At 52.6% G+C, this 19,577-nt stretch overlaps 1 protein-coding gene across 2 annotated transcripts in view; it reads left to right on the forward strand.

Moving 5' to 3' along the window:
* Window positions 1-1,835: 1,835 nt before the first annotated feature.
* The window catches only part of Rims4 (regulating synaptic membrane exocytosis 4), a 58,543-nt gene continuing 40,801 nt past the window's right edge, over window positions 1,836-19,577 (forward strand). For both annotated transcript variants that reach the window (XM_050151284.1, XM_050151285.1), the window contains exon 1: window positions 1,836-2,216. In XM_050151284.1, coding sequence (XP_050007241.1) covers window positions 2,120-2,216 — 97 coding nt within the window. In that variant the 5' untranslated portion in view covers window positions 1,836-2,119. The remainder of the gene's footprint in view (window positions 2,217-19,577) is intronic.

The following is a 19,577-nucleotide window of genomic DNA, read 5'->3' on the forward strand; positions in this document are numbered from 1 at the left end:
CTGTGTGCAGACCACTCTGACATCCGTGGCTCTCAAGGTCAGAGTATGATTCCTGGAAAGGGGAAGAGGCCTCAGGAGTGCCTTCTTTGTCCCAGGCAATCGGTGAGGTGACACAATTGCAAGGATGGTTCAGGGATCCCCACCTTGCATCATCCCCTTTGACCATGTGTGGAACTAGGGAAAGACATCGCTGCCACGATGAGGTTATACAGCAATATAAAGGATAAAGAAGTGCTGTTGTTTGGGGGATGAACCAGTGGGCAGTTAGAGAGATCAAAGGATGGGAAGGGCTTGGCATTCCTGCGGTGGTTTTTGAGGACAGAGAGCCCATGTGCAAGAGCCAGAGAACCATTTGCAGGTGTTGAGCTGCCGGCAGACATGGCCTTTAGTCCTACCGGCACAAGGAACTGAATCGCACTGGCATCCTGAATGATCACGGAATCAGATCTTTCCCTAGAGTCTGTAATAGCAGCTGCACAGGGCTAACACTTTGCAAGAATCTAGAGAACCCAGATGAATTGCCCAGACTTCCGATCTAGACAGATTGTACACTAATAAGGATCTGTTGCTTTAAGCTATTTGGTTGGTTATGAAGCAACAGAAAACAAATACTCACACCCATCCAGAATGGCGGGTTCCCGCTGCCATCACACTGATGAGGAAATAGGTCAGTGAGATGGAAGGCTTGCCATAGGCCTCTTGGAAAGAAGGGACCGAGCTGTCTTTCTGAGGCCACCTCAGATGGTTGCTTCTTGGAGAGGGATGGGAGCAGCTGGAAAGGGGAGCCGCTTCGGGAAGGAGGGCAGCAGGGAGTTGCTATTGAGTTTGTCTGTCTCTACCCAGGCTCTGGTAACTGAGCCTGTGGGTGTGATTCCAGGGACTGTGGCCATCAGGATATGTCACCGGAGTATGTGCCAGTGTGAGCTGCAGCGATGGCTCAGATCTTGAGTCTGAGGGTGTCTGCATCAGAATGAATCCATCCCCAAGAGTGACTCAGTCTGTACGGCTGTGTCTGTGGGTATGAACATTCTGAGGGTGACTGTCCCACTTCTTGATACACAGGTCACCGCAGGAGGAGGGGTGCTAAGTGTCTAAGGTGGTCTGGGACTATGTTCTCTGTGTGAGAGAGACTTCCAGGGTGTCTGCAAACTTAAAGTGTGGGTGCATGAGAAGGTGTGTGTCTGTCTAAACGTCTGTGGGGTCAGAGGGTCTCCGCTGTGTGGGAGGACATGTCCTGCCTGTTGCTCCCTGTGACTCTGCAGGTCTCTGTGTAACCTCTGAACTTACCGGTTAGTGCATCTGCCACTCTGTCTCTAGGAGTCTCTATGTGCCTATAGAATGTCTGTTCAGGTGTCTACAAGGGTGTGTCTGCTCAGTTGTCCCTCCGACCCCCGAGTGTGAGGGAGCCGAGATCTCTCTTACCCAGTGAATACATCTTGATTGTGCATCTGAGGATCTCAGTATGAATTGAAGTCCTAGGGGGATCTGGCAGGTGTTTTTCTTTTGATTTCTTGGACTGTGTCCCTTTGGACACATCTGGGTCTCTGGGGGTGAGGCCTGCTTGAATCGGGGTGACTGGCCACCTGCCTCTGGAGCGGGTCTGAGAACTCACAGTCACGGGTGAGAGCGGCCACTGGGGGTTCAACCGCAGCAGCAGGGCGCAGACAGCCTTGCGGCGGGCTCATGCACCTGCCGGGTTGGCAGCGGCGGCGCAGCCCGCACCCTCGCGGCTCCCACGCCCCGCCCGCGGCGCCCCCTCCCCCGGGCCGCGGCGATTGGCTGCGGCGCTCGGCTCCGGCCCGCCCCGCGCGGTAAGCAGGCTGGGGGCGCCGCGGTCCAGAGCGCGCTGCGCCGCCGCCACCGCCGCCACCATCACCGCCGCCGCCACCGCCACCACCACCACCGCCGCCGCCGCCACCGCGAGCACTGCGCGTCTCTAGCTCCACGCGCCACCAGCGTCCGGCCCTCTGCGCCCTGCCGCCAGCCCAGCCGCCCGTCCGCGGAGCCCCGGGTCGCCGCCACCACGCCGCGCGCAGTACTCCGCGTCAAGAATGGGGCGGCCAAGCTGCCCAAGCCGCCCGCCGCCGCCGCGGCCGAGGCTCCCGGCGCGGGTGCGGGCATGGAGCGCTCACAGAGCCGTCTCAGCCTGTCCGCCTCCTTCGAGGCGCTCGCCATCTACTTCCCGTGCATGAACTCCTTCGACGATGAGGACGCAGGTGAGCGCGCCTCGGTCCACCCACCCCGGGAGGCTGTCCCGGGATACAGATGCCTGGGACCCTCGGGGACCCGGGGCGCTTGGGAGAGGCAACTACTGTCTCCACTGTACTACCGGTCCCGCCCGGATAGGTATCCAGGGGTCCTTTCCACTCCCTTGGGACCCCCAGGGATCTAGGATAAGTGCTGGTCCTGCCCCTCCGCCCCAGGAACCCGTTGATCATCTGCACGCGTCCTTCTCGCGCAGGTGGGCCCTTGGGTCGCCTGGACTCAACTCTTCCTATTTATGTGTACCTACAGGACTCCCCGGCGACCCGACTTGCCACCACCTTAGTCTAGTATATGGCCCCTATCAGATCTTAGGGTTTAGGCCGCCTCACCCCTGGGCTTCCGACGTGCCTCCCTGCCGTCTGTTGGAGGTGGTATGCAAACCTTACCTCTCTGAGGTCTTTGTCTTAGCTACATCCGGAGGCTCCCCGCTTAAGACCCCTGTTCAGAGGCCAAAGCCTTGAGTGCCCCTGTTTGTCTCTCGTTCCCTTCCCCCACAGGCTGAGGCTCCAGACTCTCTTCAGATTGGGGCGGGCCGCACAGAACTGGCCCGGTGTCTGCTGGCCTTTCCTCTTTCCTCCCCAGGGAGGTGTAAGGCAGCGTAAGTGCTAACTACACCAGCGCACCTTCCAATGTGTGCCCCTGACTCGGGTGCCCTTGTCCCTAGAGTACCCTTTCTGGATGGGCTGAACCCAGCTACCAACCCGCAACTCAAACCTTCTGCTCCTAGGCCTAGAAAAACAAGAAAACCAAACCAAACAAACCAAAACCAAACCTTCCCCTTCCCATGGCAGCCACTGCTCAGGGGTGGGGAGGAAACCAGCTCTCCGATCCTGGGACCAGGCAGAGGGTACAGAAAGCTGTGAGTTTGGTTTTGGGGTAAAGCAGGGAATCCAACAACAGGTGGGGTACCTTGAAGATTTGGGTGAGAGGTCCTCCAAAGAGTGCCAAGACTAGGAGTTGGAGTGAGATTCCAATCTTTATTCCTTTATTCCATAGCTGTGACCTTGGACAAGTCATGTCATCGGGAGCCTCAGTTTCTTCACCTGCAAAATGCAGGTGACGCCGCCTCAGAGATGAGGCTCCGTGTGGTGGGAGGGTGGAGTGAAACGGTTCTCGAACTGATAATTTGAGTGTTTGAAGTCGATGAGGGGCGGGGAAGAGGAGTGTGTATATGTGTTGGAACAAGTGGGTTCGATACTGATTAAAACACGAATTTTCTCTCAAAAGAAAAAAAAAGCATGTATGCATTACCCCAGAATTTTGCTGCACTATTTAAGGAATTCAAGAGCTCAGCTTTCAACTCCCTGCTGGCTGGAGCTTTCTGCCTGGGTTCTGTTATGTGGCAGAGTGGTGGGTCATGGGTGCTCACCTGCGGGTGACCGATGGGGAAGGGAAAGCTCCCCAGAGTCTGTGGGTGCTGAGGTAGTGGTAACAGTTGAGGCCGACCCCTGAGAGAATTTTCTACTACCCTGGAGGCAGGAGTTGGGGGTGAAGATGGTTGTGACACATTCAGCCTAGGTACTCGCTGTCTAACACATCAAACAACCGAGGCCCAGGAGCTCAGCTTCTCCCCTGATATAGCTGAGGAATGTTGTATTATTATTCTAGACAGGACCAGGTGAGGTGGAATTGGGGAGGGGTCCCCAATGTGGTGACCTCTACAGCAGCTAACTCAGAGAAGGAGGAAATCAGGCTCGCTGTAGGGATGGGGTGGCGAGGCGGGGGGGTGGGAGGGTCTTGGAGCCCCTGTGGAGGGAGCAGGCTTCCAGCCCTGAAAGGATGTCAGGTTGCTCTCCTAAAGTTCAGAAGGCTGCTTACTTGGGTCTCAAGAGGCAAGCTGGGCAGGAGCCCGGGAGTGTGGGAGCATCCGAGACAGGCATGGTTTGGTTTTTCTCCAATCATGCTGCAGACTGTGGGTCAGGGATCTTGGCTCCTACTGCAAGACTCTCTCTAGGCTTCACTTGAGTCAAGGACAGCTTCGCTGAGAGCATTAACAGTAGATCTAAATGCCAGTCTAATTTCCCCCTTCCTAAGTGAGTTTCTTTAAATCCTGTGTTTCACTCGTAAGAGACCATGTTCAGCCCTCCTAGGGCCCAAATCCACAGGGTGGGGATTGTGTATCTGTGAGAATGTGTGTGAATGACTGAAGCCCTTGTGTGTGTGTGCGTGTGTGTGTGTGTGTGTGTGTGTAAAACCCAAGGTCATCTGGTGTCTCCTGCCCAAAGTTGAGAGCAGAACCAGGTTTCCAGCTCTCCTCAGAACACCAGTGGCTTCTCTTTCTGGAGGAGGGTTTTTAAAAAGCCAGATCTCACAGTGAAGAAAATGGTTCCCAGGTGAGAAGGCCTTGGGGAGCGGTTGGCAGCCCAGGGCTCGGCTCGGGCATCTCAGGCCACCTGCTCATGCCTAAGGCTGTCTCGAGCTTGGGAAGGAGGAGGAGAAAGTCTGCTTTCATATCTGGAAGAATAATGAGGGGCTGGTGAGAGTTGGAAGTAAGAACCATTGTCCTGATGCTTCATTTCTCTTGATCTCATTCATTCATTTCCTCTTATCTTGGGCCTCTTTCCTTTAGAACAGTACTGAGCTGAGCTAACATCTAAAGGCAGTTGGAATAGGTTCTGGGGTCCTGCACTGGGATTGGCTTAGCCAGAGGAGGCCAGCTCAGACTTGACTCCTCCTGACTTCCTCCCCTCTCCCACCTGCCCCTTTCACCGCCAGTCTGTCCTTGGTGGCTTCATTTCTGAAGTGTGTGTCTGACAGGCTACGTTCTCATCTGGGAGCCTCCCGTTTGTTGCTGTTTGTGACCCATGTTGAGATATCTTTTCCCATCCCTTAGATTAGGCCAGAGACATCTTCAAGGCTCTCATGCTGTCTCCAGCTAGCTCCCTGAGTCATAGGCTGAGGAGGAGACTCTTCATCTGGGCTTTAAATGGGACAGATCACATCCCTGCTTTGGACTTAGGAGTGTTGGGCAGTGGGGTAAGGAGAAGAAGCTGCCTTCTCTTCCCGTGTCTTTCCAACACCCTTGAGCCCAAGGAAAGGACCACTGCAGGCTTGCTTCAGTGCCTGTCAAGAGGAATCTTCCCTCGTGTGTTCCGCGTGCATATCTTACATTGCTGCTGCCTTGCCTTGTTCCCAAGGACGCTAGGGCTTTAGCGAGGAGACTTGGGTACTGATGTCCATGTCTTTGTTGCTCAGTCTTACTGGCCATGGGTTTGCAACTAGGGTGGGAAGGAGCTAGACATGTGACCTTCTTCTCACCTACATGAGGGAGAACACAGTAGTGCTCCCAGTTAGATTCCATCGGGTCAATGTTTTTAAATTACTGTCATATGCTGCATGTCTTTCTAGGCAGTTATTTTAATCTTTCCTCATAATACCCTCATAAAATTAATATCCTTTTTTAACGCCCCCATTTTCTGATAAGAAAACTGAGGTCTAGGCAGAGTAATTCATTCAAGGTCATTTAGCCAGGAAGTGAGGGAGTTAGGGTTTAAATCTGGGAAAATGATCCAAACACACTTGTTTTTAATCATGCTGCTTGCTGTGCAATGGTACCTGGCATGAAGTGGGCTTCAATACATTCTAGTGTTGGTCTGTCTCATTAACAAATGAGAGTTGTCTCTGAGCATGGCCATGGAGAAGACTCCTGTGCATTTGGGCAAAAAAAAAAAAAAAATCCTGCCTTTCATAACGTTAGCTGTCATCATTTTAATAGACTAATTTAGTTGCATCGTAGTTTACTCAGGTAGAGCTGGGCTCACCTTCTTGGAAGTGCCTAAAGGGTGGGTATCTCAGGGGACTCGCAAGCCAAAGGAAGGTAGGAAGCAGCCTGGCTTCTCATTTCCCTCCTCTTTCTAATGAGTTTGTGTGTAGCACATCCCCAGGCCAGTTTCCTGGGGGTATAGTTGGGAACAGGGGTCTATCCCCCTTTCTAGTAGATACCAAAAAAAGTTGTTTTTTCAGGGTCTGGACCTGAGGCTAGTGTCCCTAAGCCTGACCAAGTGATTTGGCGTCTAGCTCTCCCCCGCCCGCCCAGGAGAAGGGCGGAGAAGCTGGAGGAGCCAGCTCTGATTTGCCCATAGGATGGATGCTTCGATCCAGCTCAGGGAGGAAGTTACCATGGCAACACCAGCCGGCTACCAGTCCCTCTTCTAGCAGTTAAGGCCACATCTCTGGGCTGGAATGCCTTTCATAGCACCTCCCTCTTCCGCTCAGACCAAATCTTTTTGAGGGGAGCATGGTGGGTGGGATCCACAAACTAGTACCGCAGCCCTCATCCCCACCCCCGCTTTTGAACAGAGGGGAAATGGAGGTGGTTGTTTGAGTTACTTCGAGGTTGTGAAGCCACCCATTTCCTGCCAGACAGATCTTGGCAGGAGGAATCAGGGTTCCAGTTCCTGCCAGCACCCCCAGGCACCTGGAATGACCACACTGAAATCTCACCCTCCCTCCCAATTTTACAGGATTTGGCGGAGTTTTCATTCCCAGGCCAAGTGCTAACTTTTGTCCTTGAAATTTGACCCGAGCTTCATCTGGGAAACGAAATGTCCTACAAAATGCTCCTTCCCCTAGAAATGGTGGGAACAGAGTGAGCCCTGCAGCTCCAGAAGGGGGGCTGGGCTGTGGACATGATACAGGGAGGCTCCAGTCTAGCATATCTTCCCGGGGGGGGGGGGCGGGCACCTTAAAGCTTGAGTCTCGGCTCTGGAGCCTCCTCTACCTCCCTCACCTCCATCACCCCAGGGGAGGTTACAGCCTGTGTCCCTTTTCTTTTCTGCCATCTCTTACCCACACCCCAGCTTACCACCTAGAACTGTAATCTCCTTGTTTGTTTTTGAGAAAGGGTCTCACTAAGTAGCCCGAGCTGGCCAGGCATTCACTGTGTAGCCCAGGCTTTCCTCAAATGTGTGACCCTTCTGCCTCAGCTTCCAGAGCACTTGGATTACAGGTCTGTACTGCCACACCCAGCTCCGTAATCGTCTGTAAGTCTGGGAGCTGGGCAGAATTCTTCTTGATGGGGAAACCTGAAGCCTTTTAGTGTATCAAGCCGAGTGCCTTTGTAGTTCAAGTTGAGCTATAAGGTGAGCGTGTAGACCAGGGCACTTGCAGCATGTTATCCTGAAGGAATCATCTCAGGAAAGCCAGGTGCAAGGACACACACACACACACACACACACACACACACACACACACACGGACGCACACGTGTACTGCTGCTAGGGTTTGCTCTGACCCCCAGAGCTCTTTTCTTCAGTGCCCTGCTTGGGCTCCAACTTTCTTGGTTTGCAGCTGTCCTCCACTCCTCCGCCATCCCCACTAGGTGGGGAAGGAAAGATTCATCTAGTTGGTTCCCTTCGGAGCATGAGGCCCTGCCCCCTCCTTGCCACTCTCCAGTGCTCTGGCTGGAAGCAGAGTTGGGGGCAGTTGGACTGGGCAGGAAAGTGGAACTGGAAGGCAGCACCCCCACCCCAGCTGCTTTTCTACCCCACAGCCATGGCCAGCATACCCTTGAAAAGCTAGCGGGGGAACGCCCCTTCCGTTCTCGGGGCCACACCAGTCACTGTCTTCGTGAAAAGATCCTAGAACTTGAATTTGACTCCATGACCCGTGGCCTCGAGCAAATCCCTTCCGCTTCCTGAGTTCAGGGTTCGAGGAGGGCTAATGATCTTGGTCAGAGCGTCTCTCAGGATGGTTTAAAATAAAATATCTGAAGGGCTTCCTTGGTAGTGTCCACTGCTTTCCACGATCTCATGAATTTCTGTATCAACTGAGGTGCTGGCTGCTGCTACATTCATGTCCATTTTACGGATGCCAAATCCTAGTCAGCGGGGGCCATCCACGGATGGTGATCTCAGCCCAGCCGTGCTTGCCTGGAGGCTGCCTTCCAGCTCTGGAGATGAATTCCCTTGTGGGAAGGGGCTGTCACAAGAGCAAATGACAAAGGCCAGGGTACTGGGGCCTGTTTGGCTTATGTAAGCACTCCAGGGACTGGTAGCCTGCTACAGACCACCGTTCCTGGATGGTCCCCATGAGTTGGCCAGCAGCAGCTGTGGCTGTGTGACCTCCTTGAAGGATCCAGTTGTCTGCCCTGGCCCTGAGGGCCCAGCCGTCACCTGCCTCTTCAGAACGATGTAGGCCAGGACTAGATTATATTTAACGCTGTGCTATTTCTACTTGACAGCTCTAGAGCACCACTCCCCTCCTCCCTCCTCCTTCCTCCTTCCTCCCCCCTCCCCTTCTGATTCACTTGGAAACTGATGTCAGCGCCTTATTCTTAGCCCCCGTAATTGTAACTGCATTGAGCAGCGCGTACTTCATTAACAGTTTCTGCGGTGGGGGAGTGAGAGGGCTGGGTGCCTGGGCAGGGACACAGGTGGAGGTGGGGACAGGGGAGGCACTGCCGGGACCCTGGCTAGCTGCCTGCTTTAGGTGGACCAAACTGGGTGGGTTCCAGGCCTGGCTTTCTAAGACAAGCTGTCCTGAAAGGACCGTTGGAAAGTAGTGGGTGGTCCGTTCTCCTCACTAGGCAAAGAAGGAAACTGAGGCTCAGGTGGGCTGGAGTGGCTTGCCAAGGTCACATGTTAATGGTCCAGAGTTTTGACTGTTGAGCTTTTTGGCCTTTATTCATTAAGTTATTCAGTGCCAAACTACATTCTAGGTGCTAGAGATGTATTGGGAATGAGTCAGACATGGTTTCTGCTCTAATATGGGAGCTGTGTCCTGGCCTGAGGCATATAGACAGTAACTATGTAATCAATTGAAAATACATATTTTCAGATTGTGTTAAGTGATGAGCGAGGAGATAACACCAAGTTGTCAGGGAAAACTGAGGCGCAGTGACAGCAGGGTTGAAGCCTAAATGACAGAGTCCAGCTTTTCCAGGTAGGTAGTCCAGGGCAGAGGCCCTGAGGTCAGGGTGACCCAGAGAACAGAAGGCAGACAGAGGTAGGTAGCTGGTTAGGAACTGGATCTTCATTGCCTGGTAGGGAGTGATCAGAGGTATCTGGTCGGGGAACTGAGGTCTGGTGTGGAGAAAGAAGAGACCCGCCCAATGAAGGACCGAGAACGTCTCCTCAGACCCATCCTTGGGAGCAGGTGGCTGTGGCTTGAAGTGCACAGCCTGGCTACCTTGGGGCTGACGGTGGGGGGCACTGCAGAGCCAGGCAGGCCTCTTCCTGCTCATCCTACTTGCCCCTTCTTCTTCCTCACTGGACCCAGCTCCATAGCTTCTCAGGCTGACAGAACTGAGAGGGACTCTGGCGGCTTCCAGGGTGGGGAAGAGAGAGTGAGGCTGTCTGTAGACCTTTGCTTCTGTCCCTGCTTCTTTTAACTCTCGTTGACCTTGGGGACCCTGGGGCAAGTCTCTTCACCTCTCTGCACTTAACTTCTCCTCTGTAAGATGGGCCATGGTCATAGAAGACACCTCAAAGATTGCTGCAAGGGATGAATTATATAACGTACCTCTCCAAAGCTGGACACGGAGGGCTGTGGCCTTTGTGATTGTGTGTCCGGTACCCAGTTCACAGCAGGTTTTAGCAGTGGTGACTGCTGTGGTTGTCCCATCAATTTGAGCAATGAGCCCCAGGATTACCTAGGTCTGTTCACAGGCGACTGTAGACACTGCTCTGATCCAGGTTTTGTTTTGTTTTGTTTTTCGAGATGGGGCTTCTCAGTAGCTTTGGAGCTGTGGAACTCACTCCGTAGACTCGTTAGGTCTCTAACGCACAGAGATCCGCCTGCCTCTGCCTCCCTAGTGCTGGGATTAAAGGCGTGCGCCACCACTGCCTGGCAGATCCAGGGTTTCTTGTTCAGTGTGGGACAGTCCTTGAGAGCCTTGCTTCTCACCATCTCCCCACCTCTCTCTTTCTCCCTTCCCCTCTCTGTTTGTCTCTCTGTCTTGGTCTCTGTCTCTGCCTGACTCTCTGTCTGCCCATCCCTCTCTTTCTCTGGTGTGTGTGTGTGTGTGTGTGTGTGTGTGTGTGTGTATGTGTATGTACGTGTACATGTACATGAATGTGTAGAGGCCATAGGTCAACCTTAGGTGATGTAACTCAGGAACTATCTATCTTGTTTTTGAGTCAGTGTCTCTCAGTGGCTTGGAACTCAACAAGGTTGGTCAGCCATGGACCCCAGGAATCTGGCTGTCTCCACTTTCCCAGCCCAGGGATTACAAACATGTCTACTATATGTGGCTTTTTTATGCAGGTTCTGGGGCTCAAACTCAGGTTCTCATGCTTTTGTGGCAAGGACTTTAACTGCCAGAGCCATCCCCCCAGCTCAAATAAAGGCCTTTGAATGCATCCCCCATGTCTTCGGCTTCAGCGCTGGCTGTTGTCTGCAGGCCCTCTTGTTTCTTCCTGGTCTCTGAGGGCCAGAAGAACCTCAGCTGTGTGAGACTTACAGTGAGCTCCCTGGAGCCTCTGGGAAGCCCCGTGACCAAGTGATGAATGCAGCAGTGTGACTTAGAAGATGTAGCAAGCCGAGGGCTGGACTCAGGCAGCCCTGGGATCTCGGAGGGACAGGGTCCAGCACCTTTTACCAGATGAAACAGGGCACTGCCCTGTCCTTCACTGAAGGAAAGTAGGCAGGGCCATGTGTGCATACCCACAGTTCATTCGAGGACAGCCTCGACTCGGAAGAAGTAAGTCAAAGTGATCATGGGTCTAGAAACATACCGCTGCGAAGTGGTGCCAAGGGGCTGGCTGAGTCAGTTTGTTGAGATGCTTCTGAGACAGGACGGCCAGTGTCTAGGGAATGTTTAGCAGGAGGTGGACCTTGCCTAGTAATAAATTTCTTATCTGGCCCAAATACAACTCCAAAAAGCAAGACAAGGTCTGCTAGTCTGCTGGTGGGGTGTGACCATAGCAGATGGAGTGCTCTCTTGGAGGGGTGGCTTGGGTAGCAGTGACCTGGGTCTACATCGCTGCACCATGCTAGCTGTGAGTTCATTGTAGGTAACTGGCCTGGGCTTCAGTCTTGTGTGTTACAAAATGCTGCACAGAAATCGAGATCCTGTGACAGTCTGAGGCTGTCTGTACCGCACGTGGAGAAACAGAAACTGCTGCCCTTCCTGGCTTCCTGGAATGAGGCGACACACGTGCATGGCTGTCTGAAAGGCGGGGGAATGGGAGTATGCCACAGACTGGGGTGGCATTGCCTGAGCCTGGCTGGGTGATGGTTCACTGGGTGCCCCTGGAGCCTGAGAGGCTGCCTTAGGAGTCTGAACAGTCATGAATCTTGGTGTCTTCTCTGGTCATGTGTGGTTGTGTGTGTGTATTCATGTCGGTGCCCATGAGTCCTGGAAGCCAGAGGACAACTTTGGGCATTGTTCTTCGGGAACATCCATCTTATATCATTTTGTTTTTAAGTCAGAGTTTCTCGCTGGCCTGGCACTTTCCAGTTAGGCCAGGCTGGCCAAACAGTGAGCCTCAGGCACACTCCTGTCTACCCCTCCTGTACTGGGGAGGTACAAGGTTGCACCACCACCCCATGGTTTTTATGGGTGTTTTTGAGGTTACACTCAAGTCTTTACATAGAGAGCAGTGTACTGAGCCCTCTCCCCAGGTGCCCCCCAGGACTCGGTACCCCGTCTTCCAAACGAGAGCCTGTTAGTCTTCGTTTCCACAAGAGCAGAATATTCTAGAGAGAAAAGGTCTCACCCCCCACTTATTTCCCACCCCAGGTTCTTTCAGAGTTCTGCTTTAGCTGATCTTTGGTGGATGAATCATTGAATAATTTAAAAAAAATAAGCACTCAGGAGGCAGAGACAGGCAGATCTCTGAGTACAAGGCCAACCTGATCTACAGAGTAAGTTTCAGGACAGCCAGGGCTCCAAAGAAAGACTTGTCTCAAAAACAAATAAACAAAAAAACAAATTTTTAAAAAAATAATGGATTTTGGACATTTGTGTGTGCAGATTCTAAAATTAAATGTATGAAATATATCCAGAGAGAAGTGTCCTGGGCCCCCCATCACTGGATCTTCCTGCCCCTTCCAGATATGCGCACTGGCACCAGGCTTCACAACCAGGTCTGCTACTGTTGTAGATAAAAACATCTGTGTTGGAACGAGCTGAACGGCACCAAAGGCCATCAGAGAAACTCTCCACCCACCTCCCGCCGGTCCACTTCATAGCCACCATGTCAGTCTTTGGTTTTTGTTTTTATTTCTGAGACAGGGTTTCCCAGCGTAGTCCTGGTTGTTCTGGAACTCACTCTGTAGATCGGGCTGGCCTCAAACTCAGAGATCCACTTGCCTCTGCCTCCCTGAGGCATGCACCATCATGCCTAGCATCTTTCAAGGCTTCCAGTGTCTCCTTGCTTTCCTCTTATCAGATTGAATCCAATGCCTATGATGGGCTCTGTCTCTGAGCCAGGCACTGTGAAGGCTGCACAGGAGCCAGCGGACCCTGGGTCACTGAGTCAGATTTCAGGCAGAAGGTGTGGGTTTGGGTCCTGGCCCTACCGTGTGTTACCCAGCGACCATGGTGGAGTTATGTAACCACTCTGAGCCACCTGTAAAATGGGTTTATCAGGGCCCCTTCCCACTGCAAAGGTGCCGTGAGGATTGAATGAGTTGGTATTTGTCAAGAGTGGTGTGCACTAAAAGTGAGGCGTTCTAGTGCTTAGTATTACGGGGCTTTAACCCCTGAGATTGACCCTGGCTATCTTGGATAAGGACCAGCGAGGCATCCTCATTTGTCCAAAGTCTCCCAGCAGGTAGCTAAGAAAGCCAGAAACAGTGCCAGTGTTCCCATACTCGTGACTCAGCCTTCCCTGACCCCAGATGTGCCATGTACTATGATGGATGGACCCTGCTGGCACCTTAGGCTTCAAGTCTGTACCATACATTTCCAGCACGCAATGTTCCTGGAAAATGCCACTTGCAGTCCCCTGGGGACCCGGTGGGAGGATGTGTCACTGATTGGGACCTGCCATGGAAATTAATTAGAGCCTCAGAGCATGTCTTGAGGAACATACTTCTTATGCCTGAGTCCAACACCATGCTGGACCAGGAGTCTCTAAGGCCTCCTGAGCCTGGGCTAGGCCACCCTCAAGTTCCCTGACTCCAGGATACCCCGGATCAGTGGATACCTGGGTGGGTATCAGTGCTGGAGAGGAGGGAACCCTCAAACTGGGAGTCTCTCGCAAGGGAAGATTTTGCACATGGATGATATTTAGGGTCCTCGGGGTTGTCTCAGGCGGAAAGCAATATCGAGGCCATGCAAACTCTCCCTCCTACTTCACAACTTAACCCGAACTTTGGGTTTGGCTGAACATAGGTATGAGTCATGGCAGAGAGGCCTATGGGATGAGCAAGGAACACAGGAGCCACCATGGGCGTCCGACTGCTTGTGCCCAGAGTGGTAGCATCTGAAACCAGCTTTCTGACCCCCTGTGTTAATAGCCTTCCAACTGGGGAGCAGATATAACTTCCAGGGCCAGGCAGTTCCCATCGGCCAAAGGCGGGGCTTTAAAGTTAGGCCAGCCACTTAGGGGATGAGGGTGGTGCTTGGTAAAAGGGTATATCCAGGGTGCTGACGGGGCCCAGACATCTGCAGTCAGGGAACTCTGTCTAGAGTAGGGGAAGCTGATGAGCCAGCTCTGTACTGACCCATGCCTAGGCAATGGCATGTCGCCTGTTCATAATTCTGCGAGGTAGGCCTGGTTATCTCAAGAGGTCCACTTACAAAATGAGTCTATGGCTTGACTCCTGTCTTGGCCAGGGCTGTCCACCTCATGAGAGCCGGAGCCCAAGTCTGAACCCATCCCAGTGGTCTCCTCCGCCTTCAGTATTGCATTTCCAGTTCTTCCAGAACATATATGTGTATCCGATGCTTCCCAAGGCTTCTTTCCCAGTGCCATCTCGGAGACCATCTGCCTTGACTTCCTCTTTGCATCTTCCAGGCACAGAGTCCTCCAGGCTGAAAAGGGATTTCAAGCTTCTCAATCTCATGGTGTCCCATGGAACCGTGGTCTGAACTGGAGAAGTGGGCAGGCTGCCTGGGGGGGATGTGACAGTTTGCAGGGAAGCCGATCTGTCCTAGGGTGACCTGGGTTTGAGATCTCATTTCTACCAGTTTGTAGGTTGGATGACCCCGGGGCTTGTCATTCTCCTCTTGAACCCTGGTTTCCTCATTGGCTGAACAGTGTGTGGCTCTAAAGCAGCAGCTAACCTGAGAGCTCAGGATGCTGCGTGAACCCATCTGACTCGGGTTCGTCCATGGCGGAGAAGCTGAGAAAAGAAACAGCGATGGCCTCTGTGTTTGTGGAAGAAGCAATGTATGCCCAGGGACAGCCTCAGTTTAGGGGTGCTCTGCAGAAGGGGCACAACAGGGCTTACCCTGCTGTCCGTGTTTGGGTTTCCTCAGATGCAGACTGAGGTGAGGGTTCAAACTCAAGCCGCAGAGGAACCTCGCTCGTGAAGCTACTGTTTTTTTTCTGAGTTGAAAGTCAAATAGTGATTGTGTGTTTTTCATAGAGTTGACAAAAGTGGTCTGTGATGCCCGGGAGGGACGTGAGAAAGTGAGACAGGGGAGAAGCCAGACACAGCACGTCTTTAGGCTGGTGACCTCTGAGTGAGGGGGACTGGAGGTTAGCCTGGCTGGACACTCTGGGGATACTCTCTGGGGCTATTCTGTGAGAGGCCATACAGCCGCGATACGTTGGTCTTTTCAGGTCCTGGATCTCTGTTGCAACTTTTCAGCTCTACAGATTGTATGCAAATGAACAAATACTGGGTCCTAATAAAGCTTTATTGACAGGTGAACTCAGACTAAGGGCTATATCTTGAGAACTCCATCAGTAGAAGGCACACTTGAACAAAGGAACTGGGTTGTTTATGTTTCAGTTTCCTTAGTAATGGGAGCAGGGGTGGGTGCCGAGAGCGGATCATCGTCATCATTTTCAGCAGAATGGGGGGGGGGAATAACCCTCCGGCAAAGAAATGCAGGTGCTGGTAGAAGAGGTCAGGATAGGGGAGTGAACCCCGGGATTGGCAACAGCTCACTGTAGCTAGGGGTGTGGCTTGCTTGACCACTAGAAGGCAGTGTGGAGAGAAGGCTGAAGGATGAACAGAACATCAAGAGCATGGGGGGGGGGGCTTATTACCTCACAATTCTGCCCTTAGCAAGCACATGACAGGGCTTATTACCTCACAGTTCTGTTGCTCTCTGGCACAAATGGCGTCTCCACACCTGATGCTGCTTGGCTTCGTTGCTTTCCACACTCTGGACGGAACCCAGGAGCATGCATATGCTAAGGAAGCTCTCTTCCAGGGAGCTCTTTCCCCAACCCCAGTAGATGATCTTGTTCTAGCTTTCCTCTTCTGTGCCTCTACTGGCTGTCCGCTCCTGGGGTGCCTCTCCCTCCTCTGGGAAGTGCTGCCGGAGTCCTCCGCTTGCACTGTGTGTTCCCATGGCCCTCTGCTTTTCTCATTCTCCAGGGACTTGTGTGATCCTGTGTCCCACCCGGGCCACTGGTTTAGGACAGGCAGTTCTGGCTCCCGAACCTTTTCCTCCCTTCCTAGTACCTCGTTCCTCCCTTTCTTTCTCTAGTGGCTGCTGTTGCCAGGCTCCGTTCTGGGAATCCAAGTCAAGTTCCCTCTCATTGTCTTCATGGAGTGATTTTTTTTTGGGTTGATATTGGACAAGACAAGGAAACAGCAGATGAGTCTGTCACTCCAGTGGTAAGAGCCAGGCGAGACATGGCCGGAAAAGGCCATGGCAAGGGAGCTGACCCTGAGAAGGACAGAGGGGACAGCTAAGATGGGACCTGGGGCATGAGTACAGTTGACCTTGTGCGGCAGCAGAGGGTTAAAGTGGACAGGAGGCCGCTGTGACAAGCTCCGATAGACAGGTATGGGGACACAGGTGGAGTCCTGGAGTCTCCAGTCTGTGTGGTTGTTCTGCCCATCCCACTCTGTCCCTGTCCCTCTGACTGTCTCAGGCACACACACACATACACACACACACACACACACACACACACACACACACACACACACACACATATTAACCTAAGGTCTGTCCACGATAGAACTATAAGTAGATTTTGCTCTCCAGTTGTGTCTTTCAGAAGTTCTCCAATAAGATGGGGCATGGTAAAAACCAAGGGCTTCAGAGTCAGGAACCCCAGCCCGACCCCCACTGGTAATCGGGGACCTTAACTATGTTATTTGCGGCTCCCAGGAGATTGTCTTTCTTGCTGTAGAAGGGGACAATGCTGATTAGCCCCCACACATGGAGCCCATCACCTCACTAGCTCAGTGAAGCCCCATGGTGTCCTAAGGAGGATTGATGATGTCATGTTACAGATGAGAAGATGGAGACCCAGGATGGTCACAGAGGCCACCCAAGGTCACACAGCAGGGGTCAGAGACAGGGTTCCTGGAGTCTGACCTTAGCTTCTTGGCTTTGCTGCCATCTCGTAGGTTAGGGGTAAGAGAGAGGAGCCTTCACCCAGTGAGACCTAGGGCTCAGGAAACATTAGCTCTTGTCATGGTCGGCAGCTGTCAAGGACCCTGAAGTTGGAAGAGGGCTGGGTCTTTTGAAAGCCCAGAGGAAGGACTATGTGGCTGGTGGAGTGGCACATTGGGTCGTATGTCATTGTCATCCCTTGCACCTGAACTTCAGGGCAGCTGGAGGCATTGTTGTCTGTTTAGCAGGTATGGGACATGACGCTCAGACATGGGGTTTGCAGATATTCAGAGACCTCTTTGGCTTCACAGGGCAGAGTGGAGACAAAGGGGAGGGTGGGTCCCTTTGCACATAGTGATTCTTCTCACACGGATGGGCCCTGGCCCAGGCCTGTGATGGGCCGATGTCCAAGCTGCTGCGTAGGCCAGCGCACCGGAGGGAAGGCAGGAGTGTATCACCAGGCTGGTCTGGTGATGCTCGGAGGCAGGGAAGTGCAGCTGGAAGGCAGAAACAAATTACTCTCCCAGAGCCGAGGCCGGGCCAGTTCCTGCCGGGTTACATTATTAAATTTGTAATCTTCGTTCTAATACTTTCCAGCCGTGAATAAGAGCCAAATTTAAAATGCCGGCTTTACATTTCTGGAAGGGGGGTTCTTTGTTGAGAGCTTTTGAAACCCGTAATTTCTCTCCAGAGGTGACTGTCTAAGTCTTTTTTAAAAAATTAAAATAATAATAAAAAAAAGGAAAACTATTCTTTAGTTAAAGGTTGAAGCTAGAGGGGTTGACCCCGGCTGTATGTCTCCAGCCCCGGGAAGGGCTCAGCATCAGGCCAGACCTGCAGAGGCTTAGGTCTGTCATAGAATTTGAACTCCCAGATTTGGGCTTTGTGGGAGAAGAGAGTGAGAAAACCTTCAGGCTTACCTCCCCCTTCCCCCCAGGAGGTGTCAGATCTCTAGATTTGTAAGAGAGTTTGGTAAAAACTGAGTCACCATCTCAAAAGGATCAGCCACTGTTCCCGTGACCTGCAGGTGGCTACTGGTGGCCCTGGTTTTCTTACCACCTTAGTCCCGATTTTTCAGAGTTGCCAGACTCCCTGGTTGCTTCTGTCTGACCCTCTTCCAGCCAAGACCTATCTCATGGGTATGAGGAACCTTAGAAAGAGTAGCGCCACCCAGCTGGTCTTTTCATGCTGGGGATCCCAGAATTCCTGACTTATGCAGCCATGAACAAGTGGGGTCTATTCAGATCCCTTCCCTGTGTTCATCCAACTGAGGGCAGACTCCACCACTGGTGACCTGACCAGTGACCTTGAAGCTGTCCTTTGTGTAGGTGAAGACAGCACACAGGTGTGCAGTCGGGGCTGGGAGTGGCGAGCAGGGGTGGGCTATGGCTGAAATCTAGCACCCTCCGCTCTGCGGATTCTAAATCTGAACCTGCCCCAGCCTTCAAGGTCATTATGAAGACATATTTCTCAGAATAGAAGGAGGGGACATATTTTATTTAGTAGCCCTGATTTATAACTTTTAAATATTTAGAATAAGTATGAGAGCCTCGTTTGTATCCCTGCCAGAGCCGTACATATTAGGGGCCTTTACATCATCTTTTGATCTAAGAGTGAAAAAATCTGCTTGGCTCATCCACCCTTGTGACCCACGTCATGGGCTCAGGTGCAGGAGCCTGGCTTAGACGGCACTTCTGTGCCCATCGGAAAACAGTGTCTTTTCTCACACCCCGAGGCACTTCCTCCAGGAGGGCGAGTTGGAGAAAGAACCCCTCAGTCCAGTATCTGCAGGATATGCTCTGTGAGCAATGCCTCACCTCTGCCATTGCCACCCTCCCCGAGGCACCTTGGTTCAGGGCACAGCCTTCCTGAGAGTTCCCAGCATCCTCTCAGACCAGAGCCAGGGAGGAGCCATCGTCAGGACCCAAAGGGAAAGTGTTGACATTCCGGGATCCAGAACTGTTCTCAGTGTTGAAGTCATCCTCGTCCTAACGGATGTGTCTGCCAGATACTCCGAGCACTTCAGCCCCTATCGAAGCACCAGGCTGGGAGGAGAATACTATACTGCAGCTGACACCGCAGATGGAGAAACCGAGGCACAGAAAGGGCAGGCTTGCATTTGGCTCAGGATCGTTCAGTAGTAATTTCAGATCCACATCTGCCTGCTCCTTGAATCTGTTAGTCTAGCCTCTGTCCTATACTGCCTTTTAAAAAAAAGCTTTTGTTTTCTTTACATTTATCTGCTGATCTTGTATATGGGAGCGGGCATGGCACAGTGTGTTCATGGAGTCAGAGGACAACTTGCAGGGGCTGGTTCTCTCCTACTGTGTAAGTTCCAGGGATCACACTGAGGTTGTCACACCAGGTCACCTTTCATTGACGCAGCCAATGGTCACTGGCACTTGTTTCTGTGTGCTGGATCCTTGTTGCTATGGATCCAGGACCTTCTACTGCCCAGGGCAAAGACAACAGGTCAGATAACTCAGGGCATGGCCAAGGGGATGTTCCATTGAGCGTAGGATGCTGAGAGCCACTGTGGTTCAGAAGAAGGTGCTTACTAGCTGCAAGACGCCCAGGCTTAGGCACAGGATAGCCTTTCTGAGAACAAAGTAATTACATTATTTATGCCTGTTGGGAGCAAAGTAGGTACAGTAGAAAGTGGATACAGGGAAGAGGGGTGGCATGGGTGGGCTGGAGAAGGCCCCAGAGTTTTGCTCAGTAACGGCCTTCGTGGAGACCAGAATTACATCGTTATCTTCAGATCTTGCTGGTCGGATGAGATGGGTGGGACTTAACTTCCACCTTCACCATCCTTCAGAGAACAGGGCTGGAGAGAGGAAGAGCCAGTCCTTCACACACTTCCAGTGGGCTGGGTTGGACCTCGGCCCTGAGCACC

The sequence above is a fragment of the Alexandromys fortis genome, unplaced genomic scaffold, assembly GCF_014885135.2.
Source record: "Alexandromys fortis isolate MF-2015 unplaced genomic scaffold, M_Fortis_MF-2015_v1.1 scaffold_27, whole genome shotgun sequence".
Classification (NCBI taxonomy): domain Eukaryota; kingdom Metazoa; phylum Chordata; class Mammalia; order Rodentia; family Cricetidae; genus Alexandromys; species Alexandromys fortis.